We start from the raw sequence: 12,593 nt of genomic DNA on the forward strand, positions 1-12,593 counted from the left end.
TACTGAAGGTCAAGCTGAGGTGAGGTACTGAAATACTCACCGGACCAGGGTGCAGAAACCTCATTTACATATCATTAACACACCAGGCATACAGTTCAAACACCAGAGAGACCATGTCTTAGAATTCAAGAGCACTATCCAGAAAAATCATTCTCAAACAGGGCAATTTTGCCCCCAGGAGAGATTTGGCAATGACTGGTGGCACTACTGGCTGTTACAACTAGAGGGACGCTTTCTAGTGGGTTGAGGCCACAGATGCTGTGCAACATCTTACAATGCATGGAACAGCCTCTCCATCCCCAAAAAGAATTATTTAGCCCTAAATGTTAAATGCTACTCAGGTTGAGAAACTCTACACTAAAAAAGAATTAACTCTAAACTTGCCCAAGAAAAAACAAGCACTACCTAACAAGGCCCGCAAATGGCACATGGTTTGAATCTTGAGTCCCATCAAGTTAGAGAAGCTTGGAAAACACCTTAAAATTTCCAAAGTTCTGCCCTAACAAAGCATAAAAAACAGGCCTATGAGTTCAGCCAGTTAATATGCTATTAGAGTAAAATTCAATACTTTTTAGAATTATCAGAAGTCAGACATAAAATATATCATCCAAAATGTCCAGAATAAAAAATCTTAGACATGCAAGAAAGAAAATTTAACTCAGGGCAATAAAGAAAGCAGCATTTATAATGAAAACCAAACTCCTTGAATATATAAATAATAAAAGCAAATCCAAGTAGGCACAAACACTGGAGTTTAAGATTTACAGAAACAAGTATAAATGTACTCAAAGGGTTAATATGTTCAAAGAAACTGAGGGAAAATATGAGTAAAGAGATAGAGATTTTCAGCAAAAAAAGTGTAGTGTGTGTTTGTTTGTTTTTTTTTGGGAAAGAGTCTCACTTTGTCACCCAGGCTGGAGTACAATGGTGTGATCTCAGCTCACTGCAACTTCCGCCTCCCGGGTTCAAGCGATTCTCCTGCCTCAGCCTCCCGAGTAGCTGGGATTATAGGCGCCCGCCACCACACCCAGCTAAATTCTGTATTTTTAGTAGAGACAGGGTTTCACCATGTTGGCCAGGCTGGTCTCAAACTCCTGACCTCATGTGATCTGCCTGCCTCAGCCTCCCAAAGTGTTGGGATTACAGGCCACCATGCCTGGCCAGTGTAAAATATTTTAAAAAGAACCCAATAAACACTCTAGAGCTGCAATACTGAAATGAGAAAGAAAGAAGAAAAAAAAAATCACTGGCTGGGCTTACTAGCAGTTTAAAAACAGAGAAGATTGAATAAAAATGAAAAAAGACTGTCCTATAAGACAATCTCAAATAGTTTAATATATATGTAATAGGAGTCCAAGAAAAACAAGAGTGTGAGAATAAGTCAAAAAAATTGATAAAATGGTTAAATATTTCCTAAACTTTACAATAATAAAACAAATCAAATCAAAGATCCAAGAAGCTCAGCAAACTCCGAGAAGCATAAATACCACGTAAATTATACCTAGGATCATTATCAATCCTCTAGAAAATCAGTATCAAAGAGAAAAAAAAAGAAAAAAACATAGAAACATTACATACAAGGTAATAAAGATACAACTGATGGCTAACTTCTTATCAGAAAGAACGAAGGCCAGTTGACAATGGAACACCTTTGAGGGAAGAGGGGCAGACACCACCAGCTATCACCCAGAATTCAACATATAGCAACCATGTGCTTTAAAAGGAAAAAAAAAATTGTCCAGATTAAAGAACAAAATGAGAGAATTCATCGCCAGCAGACTTGTACTATAAGAAATGTTGGCCAGGCGTGGTGGCTCACGCCTGTAATCCCAGCACTTTGGGAAGCCAAGGCAGGTGGATCACTTGAGGTCAGGAGTTCAAGACCAGCCTGGGCAACATAGCAAAACCCCATCTCTACTAAAAATATAAAATTTAGCCAGGTGTGGTGTCACACGCCTATAATCCCAGCTACTCAGGAGGCTGAGGCAGGAGAATCACTTGAACCCGGCAGGTGGAGGTTGCAGTGAGCCAAGGTTACGCCACTGTACTCCAGTCTGGGTGACAGAGCGAGACTCTGTCTCAAAAAAAAAAAAAAAAAGAAAAGAAAGAAATGCTAATAGATGTTTTACATGCTGAAAAGAAATTCTCTCAAATGGAAACCTGGAGCTAAGGGAAGGAATGAAGAGCACCAGAAATGGTACTTCAGTGGGTAATTTAAAAACTATTTTTTTCCTTCTTTTTCTTCTTTTAAATTGCAGAAAGACAACTGAATAATTACAGCACAAATATTGTACGGTGATGAAAGTGAGGGGATATTAAATACAAATAAACCTTAAGCACAAATGAATCCAGTAAGAAACTTTTAAATACAAGTGAATCTAGTAAGTCAGGATGCAAAAAGTTCATGACTAAAGAGAAAAAGAGACAAACTCTCATAACTGTAGATTTTAACTTCTCTCCCTTCTTCTCTCCCTCTCCCCCACTCTCTCTCTCTCTCACACACACACACACACACACACACACACACACAGAGTATATTTGTTTCTATCCAAAGGCATGATTATCTAAATAGCTATCCTAAGGAAAAAGGCAAAAATTACTGCAACTTAATGCACTTTAGCAAGGTTTCAGGAAACAAAGCAAAAATACAAAAATAAATTGTATTTCTATATACTAACAACAAATGGTAAGTGAAAATTTAAAATACGATTTATGGCTGGGCACAGCGGCTCACTCCTGTAATCCCAGCACTTTGGGAGGCCAAGAATGGCTCACTCCTGAAATCCCAGCATTTTGAGAGGCCGAGGTGAGTAGATCACCTGAGGTCAGGAGTTCGAGACCTGGCCAACATAGTAAAATCCCGTCTCTACTAAAAATACAAAAATTAGTTGGGTGCGGTGGCACATGCCTGTAATCCCAGCTACTCAGGAGGCTGAGGCAGAAGAATTGCTTGAACCCGGGAGGCGGAGGTTGCAGTGAGCCAAGATCGTGCCACTGCACTCCAGCTTGGGCAACAGAGCGAGAGTCTGTCTCAAAAAAAATTAAATACATAAATAAAATACCATTTATAACAGCACAAATGATACTTTGAATTACGGCATTCTTTTTAAATGCTAAGGAATAAAAATATAACATATGATCTTTAAGATCTCTATCCTAATAATTACAAGGAGAGTTAAAGATCTAGGGCTTGGAGTCAGTGGCTCATGCCGGTAATCCCAACACTTTGGCAGGACAAAACAGGAGAATCAATTGGGTTCAGGAGTTCAAGATCATCCTGGGCAACACAGTGAGACTCCATCTCTACTTAAAAAAAAAAAAGAAAAAAGAAAGAAATTTATAAAGATCTAGATAACTGAGGAAAAGTAAATACACCATTTTCTTAGACTGCAAATCTAAATAATGTTAAGATGCCCACTCTAAGTCTATAAATTTAACACAATTCCAATGCATAACCCAACAGTTTCCTGTAAAACTTGAAAAGCTGATTCTGAAGGCAATTATGAAAATACAAGAGACTTACAATAGCAAAAACAATCATAAAAAAAAACAGGTTGGGTAACTTTCAGTATTTGATTTATAAAGCTATAGTAATTAAGACAATTTGCTATGAAGAAAGAATAGATTCTATCCACCTGACTATTAAAGTAAAACAAAAGAAAATATAGATCAACAAAACAGAATAGAAGATCCAGAAACAGATTCACACATAAATGGCCATTTAATCTACAACATTTTCTCCAACTTAATTCAGTGGAGGAAATAGTCTTCAACATGTTGTCATCAGGAAACTGGCTCTGAAAAGTGAATGCACTTCTCTAAGATTTTACAGCTTAGAAAACGGCAACATTGAGATATGAACTCAGGTCTGACTGCTCTGAGTCCATGATAGCTCTCAGAGTCCACACTCAATCTCTACCCTTGCCAATCCGCCACTAGCAGACTTCATGGAGTCTTCTGCAAAGTGCCTGGACACCTGACTCAACACCTGGGCTCTCCTGCATATGAGATTTCCAGACCAGATGGTAGGACACTCGGGCTGATGAGCAGGTACCATGCTTGAGATTTATACCTACAAGTCTGAAGGAGTTATTCACCAGTGAGGGGGATTAAACCCGCAACCCATATGCTATCTCTGTGAACTGGAAGGTCTTAGTTATAAAGCATAAAATTAAGTTGAACACGCATCTGAAGCCTATTAGTATAGGAGCTTTTAAAATTTCTCTATAGCAATTAATTCCGAATGTTTAGGGGAAGAGTCCAGACACCAGTGTTATTTTGAATATTTCCCCTCATGAATACAACAGAGAGCAGTTTGAGGAACTACTGAGCTAAAGCATTTTCTTCCAGTTTGTACCCACACCCCAGTGAGGCAAATAAAATTATCAGATGGTGGGACGCATCTGACACTCCTAAATCTTCAGCAGCAGAAATTTCCTCTTGGAAAAATCCAAACAAAACAAGTCCTCCCTCCTTAACTTGCTTTCTTAGCTCAAACTCCAAGCTACGGAAAGTTAACTTAGCTCCTCTTAAGCTATTCCCTAGCAAACTAGAAGACTGACAAATTGTCCCTTGATGAGACTAACGTCTCACAAAATGCCCAGATACAATTCAAGTTCACTTGAGAAGTAAAACCAAAAAATGTGGGGGGGGGGAGTTTTTGAAGCAAACATTTTAATGTATTATAGACAATGTAAAAAGCACTACTGCTTCATTCTAATTTTGTCAGAAACTTAGAAAATAACATTAGAAGAGGAAGTCCAAAGTATCACGTGTGTCCAGGGAGATAACTCTACTTCTACACACACCACACAGTTTCACTCTGACAACACTCTCAAGAGGCTCCCTACGAATCCTCAGAAAGGAAACCTATCTACAGATTAATAGACAAAAGGTTAGTTTGAACCATATGGAATTGCTAGTTTTGTAAAAAGGCCCAAAGGAGTTGAATATAAGTAATTTCTTTTTTTTAAAGAAGAGTCTTGCTATGTCACCCCTGCTGGAGTGCAGTGGCATAGATCTCAGCTCACTACAACCTCCGCCTCCTGGGTTCAAGCAATTCTTGTGCCTCAGCCTCCCGAGTAGATGGGCTCACAGGTGTGCATGACCATGCCAGGCTAATTTTTATATTTTTAGTAGAGACACGGTTTCACCATGTTGGTCAGGCTGGTCTCGAACACCTAGCCTCAAGTGAGCCACCCACCTCAGCCTCCCAAAGTGCTGGGATTACAGGTGTGAGCCAATGCACCTGGCCCTGAATACTGTAATTTCATACTATTCAGTCTAAATATAAAGCAATATAGAGTCTAAAGTGAAATAAAATTAGCTTTAAATAAAAACAAAAGTTCTGTTTTAAAACTATAACCACAACATTGTATAGCTCAGATGCTGACAAAATTTTCTATCAATTGTCTTTCCACATCCACTGAGAAAACCCAGAGGGAGATAGGGCAGGAAGACTGGGATACAGCTGGAGAGCTACAGGGGGCTGCAATCTTCTCACCATTGGCACATGATGGTGCATTTATTTTTTTACTTCAGGTTCTACTTATTGCATAGGGTGGCAGACATGACTTGGCAAAGGTGCACAAGCCCAGCCTCTCTGTGCATCATGGGAGGGCGCTTTCTACTTCCCACTCAGTCTGTGGCAGAGGAGGCTGTCTGCTGCTCTGACCACTGACCTAAAAATATACCGGACCTGCAGCAATGCCAGAAAAGAGAAGGAAAAGATCAAGGCCATGCACAGTGGCTCACACCTGTAATCCCAGCACTTTAAGAAGTCAACACAGGCAGATCACCTGAGGTTTGGAGTTTGCAACCAGCCTGGCCAACATGGTGAAACTCCATCTCTGCTAAATATACAAAAATGCACCACCATGCCTGTAATCCCAGCTACCTGGGAAGCTGAGGCATGGGTATCACTTGAACCTGGGAGGTGGAGGTTGCACTGAGCTAAGATCATGCCACTGTGCTGTAGCCCGGGCGACAGAGTACGACTCCATCTCAAACAAAAAAAATAAAGCCAGGTGTGATGGCTCACACCTGTAATCCTGGTACTTTGGGAGGCCAAGGCAGGAGGATCTCTTGAGCCCAGGAGTTTGAGACTGGTCTGGGCAACATAGAGAGACCTTGTCTCAAAAAAAAAGAAGAAGAAAGAAATGGTCAAAAGGAGAGGGCTCTCAAATGACAGGATTAAAAGAAATGTAAATTATTTTAATTTAATGTAAAAGAATTATGACTTGTGACTGATGACATTCTAACATGAGCAAGTACTATTGCCATGAGGAGCCCATATTCTTAATGCCAATCTGTTGACCTCACTTAAAATACAGCCTGTGCTGCACAGTCTCTTTATTTGGTAAAAGTTATAAGAAATAACACAAGGAACCTGAACAAACCACCATGAACCATTTCAACAGACCACCCTTGGAGCCATCAATCCAAATTAAAGCTAGTCATGATTCATAAAAACACCTCATTTAGTTCTCAAGTTAAACAGACAAATTATTAAAGAGTAAGTGGGAATGTAAAATGGTGTGGCCACTGTGAAAAACAGTATGGTGGTTCCTCAAAAAATTAAACATAGAATTACCACATAACCCAGCAACCCCACCTCTAAATATATACTCCAGTGTATTAAAATCAAGGACTCAGCCAGGTACCACACCTGTAATCCCAGCACTTTGGGAGGCCGAGGTGAGCAGATCGCGAGGTCAGTAGTTTGAGATCAGTCTGGCCAACATGGTGAAACTCTGTCTCTAGTAAAAATACAAAAATTAGCCTGGCATGGTGCCAGGTGCCTGTAGTCCCAGCTACTTAGGAGGCTGAGGCAGGAACAATACAGCACAGATAATCCCTGAAGACCTTATGCTCCATGAAGTGAGCCAGGCACAAAGTAACAAATACCATAGGATTCTACTTCTATGAAATACCTAGAGTCATCAAATTCATAGAGCTGGAAAGCAGCAGGGTGATAACTGTGGAGAAGGGAGACTGGAGAATCAGTGCCTAATGGGTACAGAGTTTCCACCCAGGAAGATGAACAAATTCTGTCGATGGATGGTGGGGTTGGGAGGCACAGTGATGTGAATGTACTTAATGCCAATGAACTATTGTACACTTAAAAAGAGTTAAAATGGTAAATTTTGTATTATGCATATTTTACTACAGTAAGAAAAAAAAAAATGATGAAAAAGCCTAAAGTAATTTTACCAAAGCTGTGAAAAAGTAAGTCATTTGCAGACATCCCACAAGATCATTCAACACTAACTGATGACGATGGGCTCCGCAGTCATTCCATTTGCAACACCCAACCTGATTTCTGCCAGATCGGGAATTAGGATGTGGGGCCTCAGTGGAAACTGCAGCGTTGCAGAGGGACCTTTCAGAGCCCTGCTGCAGAGCCAGTCTCTGGCCCAAGGACGCAGCCCACAGGTGAGGAGGAAGTGTCTTATTTCTTCACCTGGGCATGTTTCCACATACAAGACAGGACATGAGGATATTCGTCTTTCCCACATTTCTGGGATTTCAGGTTAAGTCTTATGGTTTAACCCAAGCAATTTTTCACTTTGTAAAGAGACAATACTTCTAAGATAATCAAACTGGTAAATTAATACCTTTGGGAGATGTTTACATGCAGGTAAGCAAATTTGCTGAGTTAGATCAGATTTCCCAAAGGCTATTTCCAAAGCGTTAGTGGAAAAGAGCAAGAAAAACAGGTGAACAATATCTCACTTGTACAAAGAGCTGTGTTTTACTGAACCACTACCTCAAACCGGACTTCATGTAGGGTGTTTTTAAAGTTTGCAAGTGGAGTGTTAGTGAAAATTTTTATGCATTTATTAGAAGTATGATCTTGAAAGACAAAAAACTAGCTAATTTATAGAAAAACCTCAGTATTCTTCTCCTAAATGGCAGAAGAGAGTACAGGAGAAAAACACAGATGATGGTGCTGCTGATGATGCTGGTGATGGTGGTGGTGGTGGTGGTGGTGGTGGTGAAGACCCCTTGACTAGTGTGTACAAGCCTTGTTATCATTTTCACATTACACATGAGGAATCCGGGCAAACCTGTTACACTGTACCAAAGACACTAAGACACGAGGCCTCCAGGATTCACAGAATTACAAGATCAATTCCCCCATGTCAAAGGAAAACTTGGGGAGGACACCTTACGGAAGCTCTGGATAAGTGACGACGAGGTTAAAGAAGAATACTTTAAATTTAAATGAGCTGGGTGCAGTGGCTCACACCTGCAATCCCAGCACTTTGGGAGGCCAAGACGGGCAAATCGCGAGGTCAGGAGTTCAAGACCAGCCTGGCCAACATGGTGAAACCGTCTCTACTAAAAACACAAAAATTACCTGGGCGTGGTGGCACATGTCTGTAATCCCAGCTACTTGGCAGGCTGAGGCAGGAGAATCGCTTGAATCCGGGAGGTGGAGGTTGCAGTGAGCACAGGTTGCACCACTGCACTCCAGCCTGGATGACAGCAAGACTTGGTTTAAAAAAAAATTTTTAAATGGCTTAAAAAAATGGCCCAGGACAAAGAGATATCCAGGACTGATTTAATGACAAGTTCTTTAGCTCTTGACACTAGCATCTCTACGGCAGCTTCTTTGTAAAGCAACCAGAAATCCTACTCCTTCTGTAACAGGCAAGACCAGGGCAAACTATGGTATAATTTATGGCATATCTCAATACAAAAGCACAAATAAAATAAGAAAATATCAAATCAGGTCTTATCATTATTACTGCCCTGATGGGAAAGAAAATACAGTCAGCCTTCTGTATGTGTGGGTTCTGCTTCCCTGGACTCAACCAACCTGGGGTTGAAAATATTTGGGGGAAACAAAACAGGTGATTGTGTCTGTACGGAACACGCACAGATTTTTTTCTTGTCACTATTCCCTAAGCATTTATTTATAATACCTAATATGATGTATATTTACATTACATAATGAACAATTATATAATATACAATTTACAATGTACAATTATATAATGTACAATGTACATTATATAACTGTACCCAATGTACATTGTATATTGTACATTATATAATGTATACTTACATTGTATTAGGTATTATAAGTAAGCCAAGATGATTTAAAGTACATGGGAGTGCATCCATTAAAAAAAAAAAAAAATCTTGTCCTTTGCAGCCACACGGATGCAGCTGGAGACCATTATCCTAAGCGAATTAACACCAGAACAGAAAACCAAATACCAGATGTTCTCACCTATTTTTTTTTTTTTGACACGGAGTCTCGTTCTGTCGCCCAGGCTGGAGTGCAGTGACCGGATCTCAGCTCACTGCAAGCTCCACCTCCCGGGTTTACGCTATTCTCCTGCCTCAGCCTCCCGAGTAGCTGGGACTACAGGCGCCCGCCACCTCGCCCGGCTAGTTTTTTGTATTTTTTTAGTAGAGACGGGGTTTCACCGTGTTAGCCAGGATGGTCTGGATCTCCTGACCTCGTGATCCGCCCGTCTCGGCCTCCCAAAGTGCTGGGATTACAGGCTTGAGCCACCGTGCCCAGCCCAGATGTTCTCACTTATAAGTGGCAGGTAATCACTGGGTACAGACGGACATAAAGATGAGAACAAAGACACTGCAGACTACAAGAGTGGGGAGAGAGGGAATGCAGCAAGGGCTGAAAAACTACCTATTAGGTACCACACTCACGGCCTGGGAGATGGGAGCATCCATACCCCAAACCTCAGCATCACACCATACACCCGTGGAAAAAACATGCACCTCTACCCCTGAATCTAAAAAAGATGAAATTATTTAAAATAAATAAATAAAATGCCATATATGGGAGGGTATGAATAAGTTATATGCAAATACTATGCCACTTTATATCAAGGACTTAAGCATCCTCCGATTTTTTATATCCTCAAGAGGTCCTATAACCAATCCCATACGAATACCAAGGGACAACTGTTTAATGTAAAAACTTACTTTGAATGAAAACCAACCAGAAAACAGAAACACTGTAAGTTCTCTCCAAAATTGTGAAAAACAATCAAAAATTCAAAGTGTTATCCCAAACATCCAACTATTTTCTTAAATACCATTAAAAACAACCACAACTAGATTTAGAATATAAAGAAAGCCTGTATCTGACATGGATTCCATTTACATTTTTCTTCAGTTAAGAAAATTATATGGAATATGACTAAATGGTTCATTTAAAAAATACAAGAATTCTCTTTCTCAAATATATTCTTTTCTCCTAGATTTAATTTCATAGATCCAATTTGACTGAAGTTCACTTCTTAATACAACTGTGATGTAAGTGAAGGTTGTAATGAACAACAACAAAAATTTCCATAAATACAACTGTGAGATTGAGGCAAAGAAACACTGAAAACCAATTTGATATTTTTAATTAGATTTCATTATAAATTTAGTATTCTGCAACAGCCTGTTATTAAAGGCAGCCGTGCCCTGACAGCAGTAGAAAACTTTCATTATACACTGGAAAATTTTGCATAAAGAAAAAAACATTGGCCTGATGCAAATAGCAAGCTTCTCTAGTAAGGTGTAAATGATTCTATTTACAGAAGTTTTCTTCTTTTTCTTTTTTTAGAGACAGGGTCTTGCTCTGTCACCCAGGCTGGAGGGCAGTGGCTATTTATGCAGCATTTAATTTACATAAAACTTTCCCAGAATGCTTCTGATGCTTCAGGTGAGGTACACGTTTAATGCTGAATGTCACTTACCTTCCGATAAATCATATGGCACATGGCTATCCGTAACCTCATCCCAGCACACTGAACGTGATAAAAATATAAGTGATGCAGTATAGCCAAAATGAGCGTGCAAACAGTCAGCACTGTGGCATAGGCGTACGCCGTGTTCAAAGCCACAGAATCCATGGGATCGTAATTTTCAAAATAATTAATAATTTTTCCCAAAAATATGGGCTGGATTACTTTGGCACTTTCCTAAAAGAAGAAAAAAAAAGCCTTTAATTAGACATCAAGACCACACCATTTCTTCTTTTTCTTTTTTCAGATGTTGCTCGCTCTGTCACCCATCCTGGAGTAAAGTGGCACAATTCTAGCTCCCAGCAGCCTCGAAATCCCTGACTCAAGCAATCCTCACGCCTCAGCCTCCCAAGTAGCTAGGACTACAAGTGCACATCATCATGTAGAGCTTTTTTCTTTTTTTTCTGTCAAGACAGGGTCTCACTATGTTGCCCAGGCTGGTCTTAAAATTACTAGGCTCAAGTGATCCTCCCACCTCAGCCTCCCAAAGTGCTGGGATTACAGATGTGCGCCACCGCACCCAGGCTCATTTTTTCTTAACACAAGTTTTACTTTTATATTTTCAAAGTGCAACATTCATTACTAATCTAAAAGAAAAGCAGAACTGTTTTCTTCTTTAAGACAAGCTGATAGGAGCTTTAACCTGAAATTAAAATTCTAATTTCAAAGTCAATAAAGTTTTAGTACATTGTGCTTGGTACACTGTAGGTGCTCAGTATGACAAACAGTGCTTTAAAGCACACTTGGCAAACTACCAAATTAAGTCTTGGCCTAAGGTGAATAAGAAAACAAGTGACCAAAGAGAAATAAGGAATTTGCTTACAAATGGACACCCCAGCTCTCACCCCACTTCCTCTAACTCTTGACATCCCAGCCCACAGGAAAGTTGAGAAGGCTCGTGTATAGGAGGCCACCACTCTTGCGACCTTCTTCACTGTTAAGAGCCTTTACGAACGGAGATAATGGCACAAACCCAGATCAGAAAATCAGACTCTCCAATTGTTCCCAATCCAAACTCCACGTGTCAATAGATCTAAGACAACCAAGTTCAGCTTCAATTGGAGTGGGGAAAAGAGCCAGGCTTGGGAGGATTCCAGGCTCTTGGACCCACAGGACATTGCTTCAGTGTTTCTGCCCCCTACAAGCCTAGATTTGCCCAGAAGAACTGCCACTTTGGCTCAGGTAGTGCAGAGTCAAAAATTAAACACATCAGAAATTGACCTCAAAGGTAATGTTATCAGTAGTTCTCTAATCAGTCATACTTTGAAGGTCCTGGTTTTGAAGTAATATTAATAATCATCTATTCCCCAAGGCAAAATTAAAACCCCACACCAATGAGCTGGGAACAAGACACAGGGAATGCAATGTTAACCTCCAAGACTAAGGCAAAGAAACAGCAGAATACAGCTTGAGCCATGGTTTGAGGTAAGCAAAGGAGCTTTCCTTCACCCTCCCTGCCAAATGAGCACTTCACCCCATAATCTACTTCCTCCCTCTAGAAACCCTTGTAAGGGACCCTTTTCCCCCATCAAAGAGAACCAAACACTCATTGCAAATCCAGGTCACCAAAGGTAAACATGTAGGCCTTTGACATCATTTCCTCCTGACTTCTCAGAAGACAAAATGCAAAAAGGTTGAAAATCTTTTAAGACCTTGACTTTGAAAAACAACTTTTCCTTTTAAGCAATCTCTCCTTCTTAACAAAGACATAATAAACACCTGACAGATTTGCTATTGATAGCTGTTTTTTGTCTATCATAAGTGAGGGAAGAAGAATCAATAAAAAACAAAAACAAAATTAACACACACTTTCATCCC

General features: G+C 40.1%; 1 protein-coding gene across 1 annotated transcript in view; it reads right to left on the reverse strand.

Moving 5' to 3' along the window:
* Positions 1–12,593, reverse strand: part of ABCC4 (ATP-binding cassette, sub-family C (CFTR/MRP), member 4) — a 237,785-nt gene that overhangs the window by 211,631 nt on the left and 13,561 nt on the right. Inside the window, exon 4 of the mRNA XM_011933938.1 lies at positions 10,728–10,952. Coding sequence (XP_011789328.1) covers positions 10,728–10,952 — 225 coding nt within the window. The remainder of the gene's footprint in view (positions 1–10,727; positions 10,953–12,593) is intronic.

Source organism: Colobus angolensis, unplaced genomic scaffold (assembly GCF_000951035.1).
Source record: "Colobus angolensis palliatus isolate OR3802 unplaced genomic scaffold, Cang.pa_1.0 Scaffold13, whole genome shotgun sequence".
Taxonomy (NCBI): domain Eukaryota; kingdom Metazoa; phylum Chordata; class Mammalia; order Primates; family Cercopithecidae; genus Colobus; species Colobus angolensis.